General features: G+C 40.1%; 1 protein-coding gene across 1 annotated transcript in view; it reads right to left on the reverse strand.

Moving 5' to 3' along the window:
• LOC124717078 (protocadherin-like wing polarity protein stan) overlaps positions 1–27,664 on the reverse strand; it is a 368,864-nt gene that overhangs the window by 69,773 nt on the left and 271,427 nt on the right. The window contains exons 34-38 of the mRNA XM_047243768.1: positions 19,528–19,746; positions 19,040–19,260; positions 14,082–14,228; positions 8,953–9,229; positions 6,154–6,269 (exon numbers count right to left, since the gene is read on the reverse strand). Coding sequence (XP_047099724.1) covers positions 6,154–6,269; positions 8,953–9,229; positions 14,082–14,228; positions 19,040–19,260; positions 19,528–19,746 — 980 coding nt within the window. The remainder of the gene's footprint in view (positions 1–6,153; positions 6,270–8,952; positions 9,230–14,081; positions 14,229–19,039; positions 19,261–19,527; positions 19,747–27,664) is intronic.

The raw sequence follows: 27,664 nt of genomic DNA on the forward strand, positions 1-27,664 counted from the left end.
ATGGCCGTGCAGAGGAGTATACGAAGCTCCCATAATCCAGCTTGGAGCGGACGATCGACCGATATAGACGAAGTAGGACGGTTCGATCCGCTCCCCACGACAGACCACTGAGAACACGAAGGACATTTAAAGAACGGGTACAACGGGCGGCCAAATATGACACATGTGGAGACCAGCTAAGTTTCCTGTCAAATGTAAGGCCTAAAAATTTGGTTGTCTCCACGATTGGGAGAGCAACGGGACCGAGTCTTAAGGACGGTGGGAGAAACTCTTTGTATCGCCAGAAGTTAATACAGACCGTCTTCTCGGCAGAAAAACGGAAGCCATTGGCGACACTCCAGGAGTAAAGACGGTCAAGAGAACGCTGAAGACAGCGCTCCAGGACACGTGTACACTGCGCGCTGCAATAGATGGTAAAATCGTCCACGAAAAGGGAGCCTGATACATCAGCTGGGAGGCAATCCATTATTGGATTGATCGCGATGGCGAAGAGAGCGACGCTCAAAACTGAGCCCTGTGGCACCCCATTCTCCTGGCGAAAGGTGTCGGACAGGACATAACCCACACGTACCCTGAACTGTCGATCCATTAAAAAGGAACGAATAAAAAGAGGGAGGCGACCGCGAAGGCCCCATGTATGCATGGTGCGGAGGATGCCCGCCTTCCAACAGGTGTCGTAAGCCTTCTCCAAATCAAAGAACACAGCCGCAGTCGGGCGCTTCCGCAAGAAGTTATTCATAATGAAGGTCGACAAGGTAACCAGATGGTCAACAGCAGAGCGGCGCCTACGAAATCCACATTGTACATTGGTAAGTAGGCGTCGAGACTCGAGCAGCCAAACCAATCGAGAGTTAACCATTCGCTCCATCACTTTACAGACACAGCTGGTAAGCGAGATAGGTCGATAACTGGAAGGCAAGTGCTTGTCCTTCCCCGGCTTAGGAATCGGGACAACAATAGACTCGCGCCAGCATGCGGGAACATGTCCCTCAATCCAGATGCGATTGTATGTACGAAGAAGAAAACCTTTACCCGCAGGAGAAAGGTTCTTCAGCATCTGAATATGAATAGAATCTGGCCCTGGAGCAGAGGACCGTGATCGGCCAAGTGCGTTTTCGAGTTCCCGCATGGTGAATGGGGCATTATAACTTTCACAATTCGAGGAGCGGAAGTTAGGTGGCCTAGCCTCCTCTGCCTGTTTGCGGGGGAGGAAGGCAGGGTGGTAATGAGCGGAGCTCGAAACCTCTGCGAAAAAGCGGCCGAAGGCATTGGAGACAGCCTCAGGGGCCACAAGGACGTCATTCGCGACCTTCAAGCCAGAAACTGGTGAGTGGACCTTAGTGCCAGATAGCCGGCGCAGGCTACCCCAGACAACAGAAGAAGGAGTAAAACTGTTGAAGGTGCTTGTGAAAGCAGCCCAGCTGGCTTTCTTGCTTTCTTTGATAATACGACGACACTGAGCACGTAATCGTTTATAATTGATACAATTCGCCACTGTAGGGTGGCGTTTAAAAGTGCGTAAAGCACGTCGACGAGCACGTAAAGCGTCTCTACATGCTGCGGTCCACCAGGGGACCGGTACGCGACGTGGAGAAGAAGGAGGGTGAGGGATGGAATATTCAGCAGCAGCGAGAATGACTTCCGTGAGGTGTGCGACCTGACGATCGCAGCTTGTAAAGGTTTGATCCTGAAAGGTCGCCCTGGAAGAGAAGAGCCCCCAGTCTGCCTTGGAGATGGTCCAATTAGAGAAGCACGGAGAGGGGGTATGCTGCAGGAGATGGATAACACACGGGAAGTGGTCGCTCGAATATGTATCAGAAAGTGCATACCACTCAAACCGGCGTGCAAGTTGGGGAGTACATATAGAGAGGTCTAAATGGGAATAGGTGTGAGATGTGTCCGAAAGAAAAGTAGGGGCGCCAGTATTGAGGCAGACAAGATCGAGTTGGTTGAAAAGGTCCGCTAACAAGGAGCCCCTCGGGCAGGATGCTGGAGAGCCCCAAAGGGGATGGTGGGCATTGAAGTCTCCAGTTAACAAAAATGGTGCAGGTAGCTGAGCAATAAGTTGCATCACGTCTGCCCTGGTAACGGCAGATGACGATGGAGTGTAAACGGTACAAAAGGAAAACATAAAAGTGGGGAGAGTAATGCGGATGGCAACTGCCTGCAGGCCGGTGTGCAACGTGATCGGATCGTAGTAAATATCATCCCGGACCAGCAACATAACCCCTCCATGAGCTGGGATACCTACCACAGGGGGTAGGTCAAAACGCACAGAGGTGTAGTGTGCCAAGGCAATTTGATCGCATGGGCGTAGCTTCGTTTCCTGGAGGGCTACGACGAGCGGACGGTGCAAGCGGAGCAGCAACTTCAAGTCCTCTCGGTTGGAGCGAATGCTGCGAATATTCCAGTGAATAAGTGCCATCGTAAGAAAAGAAAGATGAGAGAAGTGGTCACCTCGAAGGCCGCTTAGGGCCTGGCTTCGAGCGAGCACTGCCGCCGCTATCAGTAGGCGGACAGTCATCGTCCATTGGGTCTATAGGGTCATCGGCCATCTCGGGAGGATGGCCGGGAGGGGGAGCTTCCTCCGCCAGTGAACGGCCAGATGTACGGCGACCAGCGGTGCGGCCAGGCGAAACGGATGACGGCCTGGGGCGGCAGCCGCTGGGTGGTGCAAGAGAAGAATTGCGCCGTGGCGGGGAAGGAGAACTGTGCTTCCTATGCGCCTTTTTGGAAGGACGTGTAGTGGAAGTACCGGTCGAAGGCTGGGAGGTCGAGGTACGGAGGAAGTCTGCACGGGATGGTTCCTTCTTGAAGGCCCGTGCATCTGACTTCGGTGTCTTCGTCTTAGCAGAAGCTGAGGAAGGTGCTCGTGTCTGTGGGGTGATGGGAGGAAGAGGAGACGTCGACCGCGTGATCTTAGCACTGGCCGAACGGACGACCGTGGTGCTGAAGGTCAGATCGCATGTCTGGGTTGCTACCTCCCGGGTAGTCCGAGGAGAGGCGAGGACAGTACTGTATTTCCCCGCTGGGAGCAGCGTGGGCTTCCTACTAGCCAATAGCTTGCGAGCAGCCGAGGTGGACACTTTCTCTTTGACCCGAATTTCCTGGATACAGCGTTCTTCCTTACAGACAGGACAGTCGCGGGAGGATGCGGCATGGTCACCCTGACAGTTCACACAACGAGGAGACGGAGGTGGACAGTCACCCTCATGGGCATCCCTGCCACAGGTGACACATTTAGCCGCATTGGAACAAGACTGTCGAGTGTGATTGAAACGCTGACACTGGTAGCAGCGCGTAGGTGTCGGGATATAGGGGCGAACAGAAATAACCTCGTAGCCCGCCTTGATGCGCGATGGCAGCTTAACACTATCGAAGGTCAAGAAAATTGTCCGGGTCGGTACAAGGTCATTGTTGACCTTTTTCATGACCCTATGGACAGCCGTCACGCCCTGCTCAGCGAGGAATGATTGAAGCTCCTCGTCAGTCAATCCGTCGAGGGAGCCAGTATAGACCACACCACGAGACGAATTCAAAGTTCGGTGGGCCTCCACCCGGACAGGGAACGTGTACAGGAGGGTGGCCCGAAGCAGTTTTTGTGCCTGAAAGGCACTCTCAGTTTCTAGTAATAAGGTGCCGTTACGCAACCTGGTACAGGATTTGACAGATCCGGCTATGGCATCTACGCCCTTCTGAATAACGAATGGGTTGACAGAGGAAAAATCCTTTCCGTCCTCAGTTCGAGAAACTACGAGGAACTGTGGGGCAGGCGGTAGTACTTTTGTCACTGTTGGCTGGCCACGTTTCCGTTTTTGGGTCGAAGTCGAAAGAGATGGAGTAGAATCCATTGCGGAGGAATCCCCCATGATTGCCAGCGTCTCCGATGGCGCGCTCCTTCCTTGTGGGGACCCTCTCAGAGGGCACTCCCGCCTTAGGTGAATGTTTACACCTCAGGTCACACCTCCCGAGAAACAGACGGAGGGACCAATCGGCATGGTCAGAAGGTATCAGCTCAGGCAATCACCCCTCCCCGGGCCTGGCCTTTACCAGGGGGTACGCGCGTGCCTTACATGTCTACCCAGGGCGGGGACTTACGCGTTACCCCGTCACCGGCTACGCGTGCGAACGCGTGGGTCGGCCTTCAGGCACGCACAGGGAGGAAGGAAGAAGAGGAAAAAGAAGAGAGAGCGGGAGAAAGAGGACAGACTGTCTCAAACGCCGAGGCGGAGACCAGAGAAGGCAAGGAGAAGAAGGCAATGAGAAAGCAAGGGGAAGAAGGCAATGAGAAGGCAAGGAGAAAAAGGCAATGAGAAGGCAAGGAGAAGAAGACAATGAGAAGTCAAGGTAAAGAGTAAGGAAGACAGTGAGGTGGAGAAGAGCAAAGAAAGGAACCAACAAAAGGAAGGAAGAAACGAGAAGTGAAAAAACCAAAAGGACCACGATGATAGGTCGTGGAACCGTCCGTCTCCGGACGCAGGCGCGAACTACCCCCGTGAGGGGGATGGACTCCTTTTAGTCGCCTCTTACGACAGGCAGGAATACCGCGGGCCTATTCTAATCCCCGGACCCGCAGGGGGGATGCAACTAATTGAAGGCAGCTTGTTTATTACCATACACGTTTCACTTCTTTTATTTGTGAATGGCAATAAACAAACTGTCTTCAATTAGTTGCATAGACAGAACATACCTCCATGAACCCAAAAAATTGTTTGAGAGAGTGTCAAAGAATAAGAAGAGGCATAGAATGTGGTTGTAACTCACTCCTAGAGATCCAAATGATGAAGTAGCCTTCTTCCCTATATGATACCTCAACGATTGGGCTCTTGAAAACAAAATTAAAAAATGCCTTTCCAAGGGCATGTGGTGAGTGCAGCTATCGAAGTCTGTTGCAGTTTATAACATGCATCTGATGAATCAAAATGTTTCATATATGATGGTAAAGTCTAAAAATATTATGATGGGGATCTTTTGTCTCTGTCTACTATTTTTAAGGATTTGATCTCAGATAAATACTTGTGACAAGCAAGAGTATAAACATGATAGCTGCTGGTTTCATTTGCAGTAATTTAAGTTGTGCTCTTAGATTCCTGTCTGACCACACACTAGGAAATCGCTACATATTCAGAAAAAGATGGTGAATTATTTGAGACAAGAAAAATGTAAATGTCACTGTCAGTTGTTTCACATTTCTTAAACATACGGAAGTCATGAAATTGAAGATACTCATTACTGAGAATGCATGTTCTTACATGTAAGTAACAATGAATATTTCAGGAAAATACTCAAGTTTGACAATTAATGAAGTCTTAGAATGCGTTACAAACATGAAGAGGAAAAAATATTTTCGTACCCAGCAGTAAGCGAACCTACAGCCTTTGACACTGCAGTTCGTTGCCTTATCTGTTCACCTACTACAATTTGTATGCCCTCAGCACTTTATTTCCAATAATTCCAGTCAATAGAGATGCAGACTGACTTTGTTGCTGAACGATGCGGGCATAAGATGTAAATGCAAGAAATTTTGGAAGTTTTCCTACATTGGGTTTCGCAAAATTCTTCTCCACTGTTACTTAGAAGTTTTAGAAACTTTTCAATAATTAATAAGTAAACCATTTGCAGAAAAAAGTACACAAAATCACCTGCAATTTCAGCTGACAATCATGTGATATATGTAAGCAGAGCCAACCTTTTGAAATTTAATGATTTTTTAAACTCTTTAATTACGTAAAAATAACAGGTATTCAGTGAGAATATTGACCAAAACTGTTTTTTTTTTATGTTATAATCATTCACAGTAACAATAATACATAACAAATTCTAAATTTAAATAAGTCACACCAAACCTCTCGGTACAGTTGTCGAAAAATCGGCAGGAAGACCGATCAGTAACAGCTCTCAGAAGCTTACAGAACAACAACATCGGACAAAGAACCAAAAATGACATACCTACTGAGGCTAACCTACAGCACCGATTGACATGAACAACACAGAATAAGGAATGAGTTGCTGCCCTCCACCTGGTCCTCTCATCAGTTTATAGGCAAAGAGAATTCAAATATTAGCAAAACATGGTTTCAGCAACAGTTTTGATGAAAAGAGAAAGAAAACACATTTTATGATTGTTATAATCAAACAAGGATTTTCACTTGCCTGTATGGGCTACTGCTAGTCTTTGTTGTAGAGCGAGATGTCGTACTGGATGTTGAGATGCCAATATGGCGGCGTGCTACATCTATGGAGCTGCTGTGATATGCCAGAGCTGATCGCTGAAAGAGAAATGAAAATATCACAATACATGCAATTTTTCTACCGACAAAAAAATAATTATGTAACTACTGAAATTCATCTACAGCTATATCACTACTCTGTTAACTAGTAAAAGCACTTGTTTGGACCAAGTGAGAATAACATATTTTATGTGCCTCTACAGCAGTTTCAGTGGAAATGATTCAATGGCTTCTGCTTACTCTCTGACTGCCACAATGAATTCACACCAGAATGAAGAGTAAAAACTGACAACACATTCAGTGAAAATATTTCATGCACATTACAAAACTGTCATTATTACCTAATGGAACAAGACACATCAAAATTATTTATGAAGCAATAGGAAGTCTAGGACGGAATAACAACATCATGGAAAGCATAGATTGCTATTTACCACATAGAGCAGGCAGTGAGTCACAGACAGGAACAGGAACAATGAAAAAACTGCTAAAATATTTACTTGTTGGCTTTCAAAGTTCCTCTTCTGAAGCAGAACGGACGTGCGCACTCGCACCCACACCCACACGCGCGCGCAAGTACGCACGCACACAAGCGCGCGCGCGCGCAAGTACGCACGCACACAAGCGCGCGCGCGCACACGCACACGCACACGCAAAAGCCCCAGTACCTGGAGAAAGTGGTTGCACGCACGCACCCTGTGTGTGTGTGTGTGTGTGTGTGTGTGTGTGTGTGTGTGTGTGTGTGTGTGAGAGAGAGAGAGAGAGAGAGAGAGAGAGAGAGAGAGAGAGAGAGGGAGGGAGAGGGAGGGAGAGAGAGCGAGTGGGAGAGAGAGAGAGAGAGAGAGAGAGAGAGAGAGAGAGAGAGAAACAAAAAAAAAGTCAGTGGGAGCCAGGTCAGGACTGTAGGGAGGCCGGGGAACCAATGGGGCCTTGGTCCTGGCCAGGAAGTCGTTGACAATGAAGGAGCTGTGACTCAGTGTGTTGTCATGGTGAACTTTCCACATGTCCTTGATATCGCTTCGGCAGTGCGAGACCCTCCTTTTCAGTCTTTTGAGCACTTCCAAGTAGAAAGCTGAGTTCACTGTAGTCCCGGTAGGTATGAATTCATGGTGGACAATACCTCTGACATCAAAGAAGACAATGAGCATGGTTTTGATTCTGGACTTGCTCATGCGTGCCTTCTTGGGATGGGGAGACAATGGGGTTTGCCACTCTGAACTCTGCCTTTTTGTCTCAGGGCCGTACTCAAAAATCCACAACTCATCACCAGTGATAACTGAGTTTGAGAAATGAGGATCATTTTCACACATTTCCAACATTTCCCAGCAACGAAACACCCGCATGTGCTTGTGTTTGTCGGTCAACACTTTTGGGACGAGTTTGGCACACACCTTTCTCATGTTCAAATCTTCAGTCACAACGCAGAAAACGGGTGTTTTTGACACATTTAGAGTTTGTGCTATCAATTGAAGGTTGAACCATCTGTCAGGGTTCAAACAATTGCACACACACACATCACATTTTCGTCAACTCGTGCGGTTGATGGCCATCCACTGTGAGGTTCATCGGTGATCTCCTCTCAGCCCTCCGTGAATGACTTGTGCCATTGGAAAACTTGTGATTTGGACAAGCAATCAGTTCCAAAGGCATGCTAAAGTAATGGAAACGTTTTGGTGGTGGACTTCCCAAGTTTAACGCAACATTTGATAGCATACCATTGCTCTACAGAACGATCCATTGTGCCGTGTCCCATGAATTCAAAATGGGGTTGACGGAAATGCATGTCTTGACTCTACGGCAGCTCGCAGCCGAATGAAACAGAGTGTTTTGAAGCTAACACCCCCCTCCACTTAGCCCAGCCGGTTACAACACGCTTGGTGTACCGTTGCGTCAGAAAAAAATTGAACACATTACTTATGGAATGCACTCTGTATGTTTCATGCAGACTTCTTAGGCAAATGTCAGAATTGATATACAGAGTTCACAAATATTGAAACAAGTGGCATTTGATGATCATTGAACAAAACCAGTCGTGACATAATGAATGTACCTTAATACAAGTGAGGTGGTTCTTATTAACATTATCATTTAAATAAAGCTAAAATTGCACTAAAATTAACAGCACAGACACACACAAAAATTTCCTGTGCTGTACATATCAGTTCTTAAGAATATACTAAGTTTAAAATATAAAAGTTCGATAGTGGTACTGCACTATAGTACTGTTAAAAAGTTACAGCTGCTGATGCATGTACACTACTTGTCCATAGCTTTCCAACTAGTGCCAACTGAGGACTAGTAGTGCACAGGACACTTGCAGATGGATAAATTTTGTTCCTTAGTGCCTACTGGAATTATTACAGTGTTTGTGATTCTTCATTTACTATGGCTACCCATAATATGGTGCATAAAATTATATTTTTCTATAACATGAAACTTCTCGTGTCTGGCAGGCGGGGTGCCACCTTCAACATATTATTTTACTAAAACTGTCACTGAGGTATTACTTTTCACTTCAATAACTTTATTTTCTCAAGAGCTGTCCCCTAATCCAGATTAAAAAAAAAAGTGCAACACCGTACACTATATATACACTTAGCCCTGTTGATTGAGTGTTGCACACGGTCATACTAACAGTAGTATTAATACACTACGAAACTAAGAGAAACATAGATGCATTTGTCAAAACTACCAACATGCTGAATTATAAATTTTCACTTACAGAAGCATGACCCGAACTAGCTGGCTGACTGCTAGTTTGCTCAGAAACTTCTTGAGGCACTTTGTGGCCCATGCACTGAAGGATGGCTACTTGCAAGTTTCGACGCACACGCACATTCAGGAAGCAGTAGCCACCAAGAGCAAATGTAGAATGGACGACTACAGCAACTGACAGCATGTAGAACAGTAATGGAGAATTCTCATTAACAGCCATAACAGAGAGAACCCATGCAACTCCCAAAAGTGGTAGAGCCACTACAGCTAGCCAGAGCAGCATCCTGCAACAACAATCAATGGTTATTCTACAATAGTTTTGTGGTATAACTACGAAATTTTATTCTTCTTTTATTTATCTGGGAAGACATATATGGCGGACATAAACAATTTTATTATAAGAAATACTGATAGCAATCAGCAAAGCAATACTCTACCTGAAAAGACTCAACTCTTTAACAGAGTATACATTGTGGCATACATTTGTAACAAGCTAAATACATGCACTGGATCAGGACTCACGCCTAGATCTGTGCCTTTTGCAGGCAGTGTGCTACCAATTGTGACTGTGTGGGACCCAGTTTGAGACCCAGTTTGGCACACAATTTTAACCTCTTACAAATTTTCAGTGTCATAATTATTCATTCACACATCAAACTATGTGAACTTTAATGTTTGTGAAAACTGCTACACCTTGAATACCAACATGCTTTGTTGCAGGTAGATCATATTATTATATCACTAATGTGCATTTGGAACCACTGGATAGAGGAGGATTGTACCCAGTACCATGCACTTACTAGATATGCATTGCCATTACCTCATCTACATGGTCATGACTGGACAACAACTTTGTATGCACTACTGGCTCAATACTGTAGCACTACAACTGGTTTGGCTTTATTGCGTCAATGACGATACATGCTGTGGGCCGGATTGGTAGCCTGCATATCATTGCTGAACTGAAATCTGATGTTTCATCTAAGTCCCTCTTCAACCTTTTTTTAAGTATCTCCTGTCAACAACTTAAGATTGTTTGGTAACAAATAGCAGCTCCTTTGTCATGACGGCTTTTTGCTGTTAAAGTTAATCTTCTGTTAAATCTATAAAAGTTTGATTTATACCTTCTATAATGGTTGTGAATTTCCATGTTCCTGTTTGTGACCTTTGTGTGTTCTTTCACTTGCACAACTGTTTCTAGCATGTACACCACATTAACTATGAGAATACTGATTCTACTGAATAGGCATTTACCAGATGTTCCTCGTTTCAGTTTTGCTATGATCCTCGAGGCTCTCTCCTACAGTATGAAAACTGATTTCATATTAGTGTAACGCGTCCAACTCCACAGAACTGTTTCACAAGACAAGAAAGAGTATACTAATCTAAAATATACTGTTCTTGGGGTTTCAGAATTAAAGTATTTTGAATTATTTTTATATCTTTTGTTGTGGCTACGTTGCCTCTCCACTTACTCTTCTCTTCCTCCTCAATTTTACAATCCTTCATATCTCATTTCTTATTAACTGAGTCAATGTTGCTACCCATTCATTGTGTTCACATTTATATGTTTTTTATTTATAGAAAGGTAGGTTAAAAAGTTTGCTTAACATAGTAATAAATGATAGTAGTTCACTAATGACTCAAAAAACGAAGAATACATTGGAAAATTTGTAAAACAGAGGCGATATCTGACTTTTTTAAAAGCTCAACAGATATAAGAAACAGGTTAAAGAAGGATAATGTGCCTAGATGCATAGAGCCAGTTTTACATCTGATTTGGTGGCCTCAACCGCATGGGTGGTCAACTGTAAGTGAAAAATGCCTAATAAGTGTGACACATTTATGTGTGTATGTTGTGTGTTTTTTATGTGTGTTTGTTTTATTATGTTGCAGAAGTGGGAGCAATGTAATGCAGTAGTACAGTGATGAGAAGGTGGTTTGAAACAAAGCAGAACCCAGGGCCGCAGGGAATAAACAACTGCACAGTTGTCCACACCAGCATCAGCAGGCAGCTGCAATCAATAAAGAAACTTGATTGTTAAAGGTGGAGGAGAATACTGTTAATTTACTTGGAAAATGGTTTTGAATGAAATTAACATAAGGCATATGGTCAGTACGGTCTTAGCTACAGAGATGGGTAGTTCAGTTTTGGCTAAAGAGTAAATCATTTGGAAGTAGTGGTCAATTGGGAGTGGGCTGGGGGAATTGTGGCAGTGCACCAATGATTTGTTTAAGTCAAATTGCTCATCCGGTAAGTCTTCTGAGATGCGTGTCTCACTGATTATTAACGAACTGAAGTTTCAGCCTATCAGTGTAGTGCAGTATTAAGGCTTTTTTGTGAGAGAAGTTGTTTACATGGGTGCGTATTGGAAGCTGAGCATTGAGATTTGAGTCTGCCAAAGGTTAATTTGAGGATAACTTAATGTGATTTATTTCAGTAATACTGGATGCACTGCAACTGCTGTCAGCCTTATGTGTGTTGGAGGAAGTTTTTGATTTGTTTGGTGATATTTGGTCCAAAGTAATAAATGTAGCGTGCATCTAACAAGGTCACTTAATGTTGATTGAGTCACAACTTTTGTGTATATTGTGGTATAATTGTGGCTTTGGGGCGATGTGCGAGACTGTGGCTCCATTGCGTGGGGAGGTAATTTTTTTGACAGACACTACAAGCAAGTGGGCAGAACGTTACATGGAAATAGCAGCTGGTGACTGATTTAGTCTGCAACTCTGATTTCAAGGTTTAATTTTGTCCTCATGGCAAGTAACCATGGAACCATTTGGCTGAGAAAATACAGTTGGCCCATTCATTTTGAATAGAAAGTTACGAGTGGCTTAAATTAGCATCTTTAGTTTGTGAGATATATTGGTCCAATGCCTGAAGTAACTCTGTAGCTTAGCCTGTTAAATGTTCGAGCTTACCGATAAGTGGCGATGACCTTTAGCGGTGAAAGAGAAACAAAACACTGTTGTTTAAAGAAAAAATTATACCCCAACTTAAAATAAATTGTAACCATCTGCTCTCTGTTGACATAACGAAAGGAAAATAAATGATTAAGGACAGCAGTAATTTTAAGAAAGAGAATATTATAAAAAGAAAAATCAGAATGGTTTACAAAAAGAAATAATTTACAAATAAGGGTCTAAAAAGTAATATGAAGTAATTCTGATGGATAGAGCAGGAGTAATCTTAGTATGTTTGAACAGTTAAAGTAACAAAACATTCTGTACTGGTAGTAAAGGAAGATCTTATCGATGGTAAGTCTGGCAAGGGTTTATTGCTGATTTGTAAATACATTCATTGCTAAATTTAATGAGAAGGTTTGTACTCTTTAAATGAGAATATTTAACCTTGAATTGCTGTATGAACAATATCAGGTTTGCCTTTTTTTTTTTTTTTTTTTTTTTTTTTTTTTTTTTTTTTTTTTTTACTGGGTATTCAGGTAACTTGTCCCACAAGATGGGCTTTCTGTAGGAAACTAATATTATTTAGGCAACAGAGTCTTATTATACTGATGATGGAAAGTTGCATTAACAAATTACATTATTGTGAAATTATTATTTCATTTGTTTGGGTGATATGATTATACGAGAGGTATTCTGCACAGCATCTGGTCATAAGTGACTAGACTAGTTATGAGCAGATTAATTTTTCAATCATATGTTCTTATCCTTGAATAGTTTTGCGAAGTTATCAAATGAACCACGTATGTGTTGTAAGCACAATATGTGAGTAATTAACCTTGAAAGTTGAGCATAGAAAAGGCTGAAGTCAAAGTAACCACAGTCCCTGAAACAGTTGGACTGTAGGAGAGATCACATGACAAGATCCTGTGATCTGCTAAAAGAAAAGCAGTCAGTAAAGATTTAGCATTTCGCTCTTATGCAAACATTATGACGGCGCACTACATTTGTTGTTGGCATGGCTAACTGTTACGTGCAGCACTGTATGATTGCAGATGCCTCAAGTAACACAATATTTGAACTGAATCATTTTATCTCATCACAACATCTTGTAAAGCTCTATTACCTGTGATTAATGTTGGTTCTCTTGGGTGGGTGAATCAGAGCAATGTGAGTAATCCAAGACACAACAAGAGCTACCAATAATGTTTTGTGCTGAAACGCTACATCTGGTGTAGACAATTTGTTCGTTATATTATGCATTACTAAGGCAGAAGTTCTTGCGAAACGTAGTGTTTGTGATCCCATCAGTGAATACTGGTTGTACTACACTCAGTAGAAGTGTTGTCTGATGAAGATTTATGGAGTGTTTGTGATCCCATCAGTGAATACTGGTTGTACTACACTCAGTAGAAGTGTTGTCTGATGAAGATTTATGGCTATCATACTACAATACACATAGCTTGCTAATGTATAGTCTTCGTAGCTGTGTGTTATAATACTGATCCTATAACAAATAAAATGAAGAGTAGCATATATTCAGTTGACTCCTTAATAAGGCCAGTGACCAAAAGGCGTACATTGATATTTAGACAAATTTACAGAAGTTCAAGTACAGTGTTGCTCATATGGATAGCGATTCATTTGCTAATTCAAGAACAGGACAGTACAAAAGGTAAAATTACTCCAAACCGTCTATCAGAAAACACTATGTGTGCCGCCAAGGTTAACATGAAATTAATTTTGTCTATCTCGAAGACCCATATTACTGTTCTTGAGATACAGATTGACACAATATGTAGGTCATACGCAACACATTGTATACACACAAGTATTAAATAGATTGGATATTTTAACACTGTCTGACAATAATTGTACAAAGTCTGAAATTCACCATCATAAAAACAAAGGAATTTATTTTTATTTCTACCCTAATACTTTAAATTTCTTTTTATCCTTGATCTGTTTCTTTCAGATTATTTCATACTTCACATACCCAGTATCCTCTATTTTTGAACTGTCACTATTATAAAATTTTTGTTTCTTTTGTAAGTTTACCTTATGTGCTGCAGGAAGCATGTATTTCTTTCAGTGTGATGTTCTCTGGCAATTATCAATTTTTCTTTGCATAATCAAGTTTATCTAATAACTTAGTAAGCACAGAAAAACATGAATATTTCTTTTGTAGTAGCATAGTCTTATGACATCTTATGAATGTACAAAAATTACCGTAAATTTCCAAATCCAAGAACATGGTCCTTCAAAGTAAACGCAGCACGAATAGAAAGCATCAAAATCCCCACGTTGCATGTGACAAAAACACAAATAGGTCCAATCTGACTCCATATAACAGATTCATACAGAGACAGCCAGCAACTGAAAATTTAAAAGTATTGACACAATCATTGTGGTACTATTGTCCTGATAACAAAGAACTATTTAATTAAGAAGTCAACAGCACTTCAATTTTGACAAAATTGAAAGACAAACAACAGAATTTAGCACTTGACGTAGATCAGATACTAATATTCCTATAGTTCAAGTAGATCAAATTTATAAAAGTCACTGTTACTCAATGCATGGACAGTACTCAATTATTACAGAATAAAATTTAATTAGTACACTAGAACACACATAAAAATAGAGTAACTTAAACTGCAAGTTTCACAACACAAGCAATAACTACTTGGATGATGAAAATTTCAAGTTGTGACGGTCAAAAGTCTTTGAAAAAAATCACATTTTATAATGAATTAAATTGTGAAAGAAGATAAAGCAAAAGCATGTAGCATGGAGAAATCAAACCAAGAAAAATATTTTATTTAATATAAGAGATTGAAAGCTAAAGACCATCAAACATCTTTTATTGCTCGCTGTACCCAAATGTATTTTGAACAATTATTTTATAATGCTGGGATTCAACTCAATGGGACTTGCACAAAGTCCTTTGAAACACCTAAATGATATGATTCTATAATTACAACACTAGTAGCCTAGTCCGAAGAAGTGGATGTAAATATGGAACTATAACTAGAGCTGGGTAATTACAACAGCAAATGGTGAGCTACTGAAGGAGGAGATGGGCTAGCACCACAACAGGATGACCATAAACAGCGAGGGCACGGCAGAGACCACAGATACACAATGGTATTGTGGCCATACCTGCCATAAGCCCATGCGATGTAGGAAGTCCATCACCTGCCTGTTATTGTATATGGGCTAACACAGCAGAGAATGCATGGTACGTGCTACCTCCACTATTCAACAGGTTGTGCTCAATTAGTTTCACTTGGGCTTGGAATCAATATGAATATATATTGGGTACTGATGCCTGTCAATGTGAATACATTTCTTACTGATTTCTGGTAATTTATGCTTCAGACTCTCATAATGCTTATGATAACAAACAGTATGAATGTTTAGGAAGTGCAGACCACTTGATTACCCCTGTTGAGTACTCTGTTCACGTTAATAAATATGATAGCTCACTAGAAAATATACAAGAAAATCTAGGGCACCATGTACAAAACTGTCTCACCAAGGAACAATAAAAACATATAACTAAGACAGTAAATAGCTTCTCATGTCACCAGTGACTACTACAATCCAAGCTTTCTGATACCTTAATTAATACACCACAAAATTTTGACATAACAATAACTTCGGGAGCCATATAGAACCCATCTCTGAACTGTGCAGGGTTCATTAGTATCTGAGCAGATGATTAACTGTACTGATATAAGAATTTTGTTTTCATTCTTTGCACACCCTTGTTTCCTAACTTTTTTGTTCTTTAACATCTAATTTTTCTCTCATGACTTCAGGCGACATGCTCCCTTAATCTTCTTCCCCACTTCCTACAGCTAGACCTCAACATCTCTGGTTTGTAAAGGTCATGACAGATTAAAGCTCTAGGCTAGATCATGACTCAAACTGCAGAACTGTTGCCTTTTGGAGAGTATTGTTCTTATTGATTGAGTTATTCAGGCATAACTCACGACACAGCATCACAGCTTCGATTCTGCAAATGTATCTACACAATGTTTCAAAGACTTTGCATCAAATGTCTAGGACTGATATATCACATTATGAAGAACAACTTTTGTAAGAAGCTAAATGTTTGCTGATGCTTCCTGGTGACACTAGGCATCCTTTAGTATTTATCAGTACTGGGAACATCAGATTTCACCGAACTAGCATGGTCTGTTAACCAGATGCGCTGCATATTACCTACCCCAGTACATTGATAGCAATTTCCAACAGGAAATCCTTAAGAATCAGTGTCTCTAAGCAGTGAAAGACATTTTAGAAATGAATCAGGAACTTTAATCTTGCTGAGCCTGCCCTCTCTCAAATCGAACAGACGACTGGATTATAGGCAATGCTCTGCCACTTCTCAGGCACACAATCAATACAAAGGAACACCTAGTGTCGCCGTGAAGTGTTCGTGAATATTTTTTCTCTAGCAAAAGTTGTTCTCCATGATGCGATCTTTCACTCCTAGAGGTTTGATGCAAAGACTTTGAAACACACAGTATATTCTACTTTCCAAATGTCACAGATACTTATCCACAACTTTATTTCTCCTTAGAGCATCATTCAGTGCCATATCCAAGAGAACTTTGAAATTCAGAAAGTAGGTGGTACAGGGTACAGCCAAAATCAAAGCTGTAAAGACACAATGTGAGTCTTGCTTGGATAATCAGTTGTTTAGAGCACTACTTGTGAAAAGTATGTGTCAAGCAAACAATTTTAATTTATAAGTAAGTTTCACAAAAGAGCAGTGACAATATCAGGACTTAAGACATTATATCCTGTGTACAGTGTTTTGATGTATGTCCCTCTCATAGGCTGCAACCTCCAGCAAATTAAGTGACTTGAAGAATAAAACCCACTTTAGGTAAGATTTTGTCAACACTAATTACTGTTTAAAGCTGTCTGTTCCTACCTCCAACCTGCGACCCAACACCAATAAAATTTCCTCATGATGACTGGCATCAAGGAAAGAATGGAGCTCACTGTTGCAGAAATGCGTACAATGTAATTGTCTCCCATATCATTCACTCATGAAAGTTTCCCTTATTCATACTAGAGACGCTATCAATATAAAAGGCAGTTTGCATTACTAAACACAATGCACTGCAGTACAGAGATAAAAATTAACAAAGGAAACATGTCTGTAATAAACATTACAATTTGAGTTTGTATGCCTTAATAGTACAGTAAACCAGTACATCAAAAACACAAGAATTCTCAAGACACTGTCAATGTCCATGTGAAAAATGCTTATTGCCCAATACAAAGAGCTATCCTGGCTAAAATAGTTCCTCTGACATGGTCATAACTCATTTCTTTGCCAGTTATTGCTTAACTGACCTTGTGGTCAGAATCTCTTGGCACTGCCGCTGACAAGAAATTACCCCCTGCCATTCCATTTATAAGTGAAGTAAACCCAGCAGTCAAATTTCCATGTCTTATAGTCTGCTACAGCTATTTTATCAATTAAGAAATCACAACTGTGCAGACAACTATAAAGGAAAGTAATAAATTAATAGGTAAGCTGTCATCAAACCCAAGTTTTGTCTGAACACCACAGTTCTTTGGTAGGCATGGTCCTATTGGAGGTTGTGTGCCATTACCTTCCTGCAATCTTCCGTACTGACTTACCCAGCCAGTCATAAACGCAAATTGTTTAGTACTGCCAATATGCATGCCTGACAGGTAAACATGGAAACACTATCCTAGTTTTTAGAAATATTAGTTCCTTCCTTGAGAAGATACAGGGTGACAATTATTGAACTATATGAAATAAAATTGTCATAACTTCTGAACAGTTTGTGTTAGAACATTCAAACTGCAAGGTTGCCTGTGGGGCATGACGGTAATTAATATGCACAGACATGGTTTGGTTTAGTGACAAAGTCCACTTTCATTTGGATGGGTTTGTCAACAAACAAAACTGGCACATGTGGGGGCTTGTGAATCTGCATTTCATGATCGAGAAGTCTCCCCACCCTCAATGGTTTGCAATGTACAGTCATGGAATAAGTGGAGCGATATTCCTTGAAGGAATTGCGACTACCAATCGATACATGAATGTTTTGGAAGATGATTTCATCCGCATTATCCAAAGTGACCCTGATTTCAACAAGATGTGGTTCATACAAGACGGAGCTCGACCCCATTGAAGCAGGAGTGTGTCTGTTGCCCTGAAGGAGCCTTTGTGGACCGCGTTCTGTCTCTGAGGTACACAGATACACAGAGACCATTGGCATGGGCCTCAGCTGGCTGCCATATTCTCTGGATCTGAACCCATACAACTCCTTTTTGTGGGTCTATATTAAAGACAAGGTGTACAGCAATAACCCCAAAACCATTGCTGAGTTGAAAATAGACATTCAGAAGATCATCAACAGCATCGATGTTCCAGCACTTCAGCGGATTACACAGAATTTCGCTATTAATCTGCACCACATCATTGCCAATGATGGCAGACATTTTGAACATGTCATAACTTAAATCCAAATATCAGTAAGAATTTCACATGTTGAATAAAGTGCGTGCACGTTGTAGTTTGTAACTAACTTACTTTTTTTTTTTTCTCCCCCTATAGTTCAATAATTGGTACCTTATAAGTTGGGGTCAAGTCACTCAGACTCCAAGGATGAGGGAGCCAACTGTTAATTTTGGGTCTCAACCTTGAATCTGAGTGAAATGCCTTTCTTTTTAAACTCTCCCAACATATCCTCCTCTCTTCCCTGGGGAAGGAACTAACACTTCTGAAAGCTAGGGTAATATAGTCACTTTTACTTCTATACATGTCTACTGACATTACTCAACATTTTGCATTCTGAAGGTAAGAACTGGCCAGAAACTCTGTTTCATAATTTATTGGTTTTCTCAACTGAATTTTCCCTTGATACAAGTACCTATAGATACAGGTATGCACATATCCAGTCTAAGTTCTGAGATTAGGTTACATATATACAACACAAATACTCAGTTAAGATGTGAAGTATCAGTCTCAAAATGGCAGGAACATACAAGTATAAAAGTTCATCTTCATTACCTTGTGATTCCCCATCAAATTTCTGTAATTAGATTCAAGTAACAACAGTAATTATTTGAATAGATTTATTAAGTTTTGTGTGAAGGCAGCAAATGTTAAAGAGGCAGTAAGTACTCACAAATAAATATTTCCATACTGATCAGCTCTTACACCAATCGATAACCCAACAATAACAGCTGGTAATCCATAACCAATGCTATAATAAAATCGCATTTGCCCATGATTTACATCACGCATCTCAGTGAGCATTCGATATAAATGCAGTGAGTCTACTAATGTCCAGCTAAAAGCAGTCAGCCAGAGGTAATGTAGTGACATTGCAATCAATTTACAGGGCACCTGAAAACAACAAGTGTGAAAAATTATGAGAACAGTGATTTGGTGTTCCAAATATTTAATTTATTATACGAGAATTACTTTTTATAATCTTAATTTGAAAAGCCCCCCCCCCCCTCCCCGCCTACATTAAACTTAGTCTTTACACTTCAAGATCTTTCAATACAAAAGCAGTTCAAAACCACTCAGGGTTCCCTCTTATATTTTGATTACATTATTTTTATGCTAGAAAAATGCAAAAACTGTACAGAAAGAAATTTACATACTGACCTCTTTCTGCACTATGGTTCGGCGTGCTTTTAATGCTACAAAGAATAAAAGTTCTGCCAAAAACACACAAAGTATCAAATTTTGATGAATTGAGTTGGAATTTGTTGCCACACCACGAAGTAGGGATAATGTAATTAATGACACAAGAAGAATCATTAAAGAAAGGCAGAACCCCGTATAAGTTGCAATATCTTCTCCAATAGATGGTTCAGGTACGTACTGCAAAAAAAAAAAACAACTTAAATGGAAACAAGTACAATAACAGTAGTACAATGAAACACAACTAGCATACAATGCCAATTATTTTAAAAAAGTAAGACCACTGTTTAGACAATCAGCTAGTCCTTTAACATCATATTTTATTCTCTGTGTAAAAGTATAAGCCACTAGCATTAATTTTTTATTAAAAATAATAGATGTATTCGGGCCTTGAACATTACATTTGGATATTGTTAGGGGTTATGATAATTTTTATGAGTTGCAGAGTCTTCACAAAGGTATAGTGTTGTGGCTGCCAGGAATCATGTTCCAGAATAAAATACAGGTACACATCATTGTTAATAGGATCTTAACAAGATAAGATTATTTCGAAAGTTGACACAAAGAACCTGGACCTTAACACAATAAGTAGAAAAGTTCATTGATAAAATCTTAATTTATGTTTATACTTTCAGCTACCTTCATTCTGGTTGCAGCAACAGTGGCGTAACTAGGATGCGGCAGCTGGAACATGTGTCCTGGACACAATTTTCCTTGGCACAGATTTGTGACAGGTGGAATCAATGAGGAAGGGTAAAAGAAAAGAAGATGGAGAGTGAAGATGGAGAGATAGAAAGAGAAGGAGGAGGAGGAGGAGAAGAAGAAGCAGAAGGAGGAGGAGGAGGAGGAGGAGGAGGAGGAGGAGGAGGAAGAGGAGGAAAGAAATGGACAGGTTGTCACTTAAATGTGAGGGGGATAAGATGAGTGAAAGAAAATCATGTAGTTCAGATTGGACTATGTTGACCAACAAGCTCACATCTCCCACGTATGGAGACACATGTTTCTGGTTTTTAATTTCTAGATGGAGCTACCCTTAGCGCACCAAATAAGCCAAGGTAACAAAAGTATAAAGAGTATATCTGCATTTGTTATTTTGTTAATTACAGATTTGCACTGGTTGGCAATGAAGCAATGAAAAATTTATCACAACATTGTTACATGTAATGTGACTTTGACTGTATGTTATTCAGTGCTTTGAATTGTGCCATACAAAAACCAATTATTGCAATATGTACCTTTTACACCATTTTAAAGTAATGTTGAGATCGATAAACAAATAAACAGAATAAGTAGCAAAGTGAATTCAATGGGTAAAAAAAAGAAGAAGAAGAAGAAGAGAGGGAGATGTCAGCAGGAAGCAAGTGAGGGCAAATCTGAAGTCAGTCTGGGTGTCAGTTACTGTTGTTACGCCACTGCATAGCAACCAATATTCTATGCAATGAAGTTTGTGTACAGTCTTATATTGCAGGTGCCATCTTTAATTTTTAGTTTGTCTACTATCCCCTCAGCTGTAGCTGAACAGAGACTCAGTTTCAAATGTGGAGATGGATTGCAAAATTTTATGTTATTTAGCAAAAAAGTGCCCTATGTATGACTTGAGCAACTCAGCTCTTAAATCACTGTACATCTTTGATGATATGTTCTTCATGTAAGTACTATTTGTTTTACACTTGTTTATATTAATGTAAACTTTTATTAGATAAGATATTTGATCTGACATATTCATTTTAGGTAATTACCTTACCTTCTGATGAGGTCACCCTTAGAGGTGACGAAACCTGGTCAAGGTATAGAGAAAACCTATGCAACCGGTTGGCAGATTTCTACATATTTTTCAAAAAAAAGTAAAAGAAAATAATTCCTCACATTCAAAAATGGTCAAGATGATGATATTAGTGCACTTTCAGTGAGAACAAAAGTTACAATGATGGTTTTGACATATTTATTTCTTGTAGAATATTGACATGCATGCAGGAAACTGCTCAATAGAAGGAGTAGTCACACAGTTTTAATTTTCACTTTGAAAAAAATAGTTATGTAATTAATTTTTTGTTTGTTTGCAGATACACATCTGCTATCCCAGAGCACAACTAAATTCCCACACAGTAGTACTTTAGTATGCTGCTAGAGGAGGCAAAACAAAAGGTGGAGCTCACTAAAATGTAGATTATTGTGTGTAATTCATTCTCTGCGTTTGAAGGAAAACAATGCACAACTATTCATGCTGAGCTGGTAGAAGTCTACAGCAACAATGTACCATCATGTGATACAGTGATATGGTGGCGGAGAAGGTTCCAGTGGTCAAACAAGTATGAAAGATGAAGAACAAAGTGGCAGACTATCTCTTTGTAAACAACCAGGAATCCCAAGAGAAGTGAAGGTCTTGGTACTTGAAGACTGGCGTATGACAATTGAAGCGATAGTGGAAAAAATTAAAATCAGTCTTCAATATGTTGCACGATGTTTTCAACATGACAGAGATCATCACCTGCTGTGTTCAATGACAACTCAAACTCATTCAAAAAGAATGTCGAACTGGGACAGCTGTGGAAATGTTGCAGCTGTGTTATGTCAATTCAGAAGACACCTTTAGCTGCCTAATCACAAGTGAAAGTGCTGGACGTGTTGTTATATTATGGTACTAAGGCAAAGAAGCTAACCAAGCAGTGGAAACATTGGTCCACCATCGCCAAAAAAGGCAAATATTCAACTATAATCAGGCACAGTGATGCAGAGTTTTTTTTTAGTGGTGGGGGGGGTCAACTGCCATGGTGTGGTGCTAACATATTTTACTTGTAATATGCTCACTAGTAAAATCTCCTGAGAGCTTGTCAAGCCAAAGCAACATCCACAGCTGTTCCAGGAAGCATTTTTTACTCCTTGAAAATGCTCCAGCTCATTCTGCACATGATGCTGTCACTCATATTCCTTCTTTGGTTTATCAAATTTTTCTTCTCTTTCTCTTTCCTTGGATGAAGAAGAAATCACTGCATTGTAGGCATTTTGAGGATTACTCTCCTTAAACAGCATTCACTGAGTTCTTTCTCTTTCTTTAAATGAAGAAGAAACTATTGCATGTTTAGTGGATTGTGGGTGAAAATGATCACAACCAGTTGGTGGGGGCCGTCTTCTAGTGTGTCCAGATGGACTCGGACCCCAGCTGCACTATCAAAGGGGCTTTTTGATGGGTTGGGAGTGATGATGTGGGTAGCTGTAGAAACAAAAACCGTGAACATAAGCAGTTCTCCATTAATTCATTCAATTTGGACAGTCATTCAGGTGCATCCTCATCTCTGGTATGGTTTAGTGTCCTCTTGTAACATTCACTTTTGAAGCAGGTGGCAAGGCAGTGCAGCATGTGATGCACAGCTGAGAAGACAGCACACTCAGCTGGTGAATCTGGCACAGTGGGACCTGAGCTGACAGCAGTCAGTGACCGATGCCCATCTGTAGTCATGTGGCAGTGTGTCAAACTGTAGAAGCTTCCTGGATGATGGTCAACATTCCAGTACGTTAGTATGCAGAAGCAGTGGTATGGAAGCAGAGCCTTGTGTAGCTCAGATGGTAGAGCACTTGCCTGTGAAAGGCAAAGGTCCCGAGTTCGAGTCTCTGTCCGGCACACAGTTTTAATCTACCAGGAAGTTTCATATCAGCACACACACTGCTGCAGAGTGAAAATCTCATTCCAAAAAACTACTTCTCTGAAGAATAATGCTGGTTACGAGAATTTATAAGACTCTCTCTCTATGTTTGAAATAATTTAGTAGTCGAAGAATACTTTTAACTCATAGTATATTTCAACTTCCACAGAGAACAAATTCAATATTTCCCACATACAAATATTTAAACTTGTGCAAGTCAACCAACTTATCTCACGTCAGATCCGATTAAATACATTTGCAAGCAGTGTATTTTTTTACAACCACATAATTTATGAACATGTCTTGCTTCTACTAAGTCCAACACGTGAAGTACAAGTAACAATTTTTCAACTGTTCTTTTTTCTCTTTACAATAATCAACAATATAAAACACTCCTTGTTCTTCCAATATGACTTCCACGGCGCGAGCAGCAAACACTTGTTGATGCCATTTGACCGTCGCGTCTACTTTGTGCTCGTGACTCCTTTCCAGCCTGCGCACACAAACATGGGTCGCGCAGTATGTACGTTCTCTCATACTTATTTTTAAAATATCATGGTAGAAGGACGAATGGTCCTCGAATTTACGCAGAATTTCTCAAATCACTACATGTCCCTCCTCTCAGTTCGAATATGAAATATTTTATACATAATCATTATGTACATTAATATTACATATTACAACAATTCACATTTCAAAAGTATGCATCCCACATTTTTTTTATTAACCATGCATAACCCTTTTATTTACTATTTAGTTTTTCTTTTTTCATTTTACTTTTATTATAAAACAGGAGTACTTCACTCAATGTTGGAGTCAATTCTTTTATATCTAGGAGTCGTGAGGCCTAAACCTTTGGGTTTCCAACCATACGCTACAGGTGTTCATGACACTTTAGTATTTTACTTTTTATTCTAATTCTTTGTACTGCTTCTTTAGTACGTAATAGTCTCATTAATTATAGACTGTTTGTAGTCTAGAGGAACTCTGGGCAAATGAACGTGTTCTTTTCGACCCTCGTAAACTCACATAAATCATAATAATGCTAGCGGAATATAGAATTCAAACTTACCAGAAAAATTCCCATAAAAATGTGTGACTTCTGTCACAATACTGTTCCTTTCCCCTAAGATCAGTACCTATACCTTACATGTGGGTTGACCGTATGAGTGCAATTCCTCCGTACATTCTGGTAGGTATGCTCCTTTATAACAAATCCCTATTCTTCAGGCCACAGGTCATCCTATCTCCATGTAGGTATGCCTGCCCTATATCCTTAGCCAATGTCGGGTACAGCCCCCTTATCCCTTATGAATAGGCCTCATGGTTCATTGCCCTATTATACATCTTCATGTATACTATAATTAAATATTCCCTGGTAAAAATAAAAATCTATTTAACACTTCACACTCACTTCTCAATAATTCATTTAATACCCTACAGTCCTTCTCTACTTTTCAACTTCTGTCATCTTTAGTAGATACTATGTCTACTCATATTATTCAACTCACAGTAGATACTATGTCTATACCTAATGATCAAGTCCCACTATTCTATGACACATCACTCCATCAGAGTATTTGCTACACTGACTTTACTTAATTAAGCTCCATAATTAACTCCAATCTGGCTTGTGTTCTCCTTCATTGCTCATGCCTCCTCCTTATGTATACTCCTTGTAAAATCATCATAGTTTTCTATACTTATGTATATATGTGATACGAAATCATCATAGTTCTCATATGTATATACATAGCATTTACAAATGTCTGCTTGTGACTGTGTATGTGTGGATGAATATATGTGTGTGTGTGTGTGTGTGTGTGTGTGTGTGTGTGTGTGTGTGTGTGTGCGCGTGCGAGTGTATATCTGTCCCTTTTTCCCCCTAAGGTAAGTCTTTCCACTCCCGAGATTGGAATGACTCCTTACCCTCTCCCTTAAAACCCACATCCTTTCGTCTTTTCCTCTCCTTCCTTCTTTCCTGACGAAGCAACTGTTGGTTGCAAAAGCTAGAATTTTGTGTGTATGTTTGTGTTTGTTTGTGTGTCTATCAACCTGCCAGCGCTTTCGTTTGGTAAGTCACATCATCTTTGTTTTTAGACATATATATATTTTCCTATATATACGTGCGATGTAGAATTGTTAAAATAAAAAACAATGTGTACATATTTCCTGATGTACACATACCTTCCCCCTACAACAATTGATGGTTCATTTCTCTCGACAGGTTTCTACTTGGTAGTTTCATTGTTTGCGTACTCATATATCTTTGTGTATGATGATGTGTGTTTGTGCAGCCTGATTCTTCGGCCTTCTTATCTGGAGATAAGTTGTAGGTTACTGGAAACCACGGAGAATATGAAGGACTTCTGTGACAGAAGTAGATGAATATGGAAAGAGGGAAAAAATAGGCAGATACCCAAAAGAGAAGTAAGAAAGGAAAAAAAATAGAAATGGTTGCTAAGATTGAAGAAGAGAAGGAAGATAGGCCCAAAGACAGGAAACCCTTCCCATCCCCCATCCCCCATCCCCCTTCCCCAGGATCCCTGCCTCACTGGTACTTGAGTGAGAAGCCAGAGGAGGTATGGTGTTAAATATCTCCTACAGAACGGCCATTCTCACCTTCACCCTTGAGGTCCCCAAAGAAAATCTTAGCAACCCCTACGGAACGGCAAATGGCGAAGAATCAGTCGCACTTGTGTGCGAGGTTTGTTTGAAAGGTGTGGTGTGTGTGTTCTGTGTTAGCCATGATTTATATGTTGGTGTAGATCATGTTTTAATCTACAATACCCACTCAGTTCAAAAATTATACAAACCCTCCCATTTACATCACATTTCATAAAAGGTATAAAATAATCTGTACCAAATAGAAAATTATACACTACTATAAAATAGTTTTCATACACACATAAAATCCTGTATTCATTTTATGTCATCTCAACATCACTCTGTTTAAATAGTACCATCATATTATACTTTTCACTAATATTCATTTCATTTCGTGTCTAGAGGTCACTGTTCGTTTGTGATCCTCTTAAGTTTTCTACTTGACTGTCATATCTGGTTTCCTACAAACTAAAATTATAGTATAGTTTAAGATTTCAGTAATAGACTAGTGGATGGTTTAAAAATAAGATTTGAAGGGAATTCAGTGCATGAAAACTATTTTGGAAGAAACACCAAAAATAACTCTGGATCCGAAGGTCGTCACTCCGCTCGTTAACACAGAATGTTAACGTCCCTGAGGATAAATGTGACTCTGCCCGGATCCCTGGTATTAACTTTACTTGAGCAAGTGCAAACCAGTACTTCTCATTAAATTTTGTGTAACAGTCTTCCCATGGCAAAACAATCATCACTTTACTAGGAAACATAACATCAGGTAAAGTTATTCTATTTTCTACTCTATCTTGGATAAATTTGAATCCTTTCCATAGTTCATGCATACCTCTCTTCGTATTACTAAACTCAGAAGATAAAACAGGAGATACGCTCAAGGAGATTACTACTGCAGCAACTTTTCGGTTTATCATTTCCTCTGCCTGTTCCTCCAGGCTACTTATATTTATCATATCTGAAGTTGCTAGTTTCACTTTAAAGTTTCATTCCACATTATCTACTCAAGTATTGATGCCTGAAATTTGCGATTGGGCCAGTTGTAATAACTTGTCCTGTTTCTCAACACTCTCTTTTAAAGTGTGTAATCTATGTTTTACAACATCAAACTTAACATTACATACACTTTGAAATGATCCTAATTTTTCACCAAGTTTATCTTCAATATCCAATTCTAACTTTTTAGCTAAGTCTTGAAATTGGTTACTCTATGTCTGACTAAAGTCAGTGAACAGTTGGTTTACATGACTGCTTAACGAACTAGTTAATTCCTCATTCAAATCTATTTTAAAATTTTCTACTTTAGTAGTTAAAGCGTCAAATTAAGTCTTCAAATTTCCCATACCTTCACATAAATTACTAAAGTCTTTACTTTGAGAATCTACTTTAGCACTTGACAATCCTAAAATTTCATTCTGAACATCCAATTTATTATTTAATTGAATATTTACTGAGTCTAATTTAAGACTTAGTTCTTTTCTTAAAGCCTCTGAATCTGCTCTTTGGGCTTTGATTACATATACTCCTTCAGACCAGTCAGGCACCTCCTCATTCACTTTCATTTTCATGGCTGGTTCTGAGTTTTTCCCCAATTCTCTGTGTATTATCCATAGTTCTCTTAGTTTTTGATCTAGTAATCATAAAAAAAAAAAATTGTACACTGAGTATAATAACTATACTAACAGTCTATTATTAAATAGTTTCTTTTTAACTTTACACTCAAACAATCATCATTTTGCGCTCACCCAGTATAGAGTTCTAGCTGTGTTGGTGAGTGGATGCGTAATCAGCACCGGTGAACAGCACTGCTGCCAGCGGTGTCAAATGTTGGTTTCAGCGTT

This window comes from Schistocerca piceifrons, chromosome 1, assembly GCF_021461385.2.
Source record: "Schistocerca piceifrons isolate TAMUIC-IGC-003096 chromosome 1, iqSchPice1.1, whole genome shotgun sequence".
NCBI lineage: Eukaryota > Metazoa > Arthropoda > Insecta > Orthoptera > Acrididae > Schistocerca > Schistocerca piceifrons.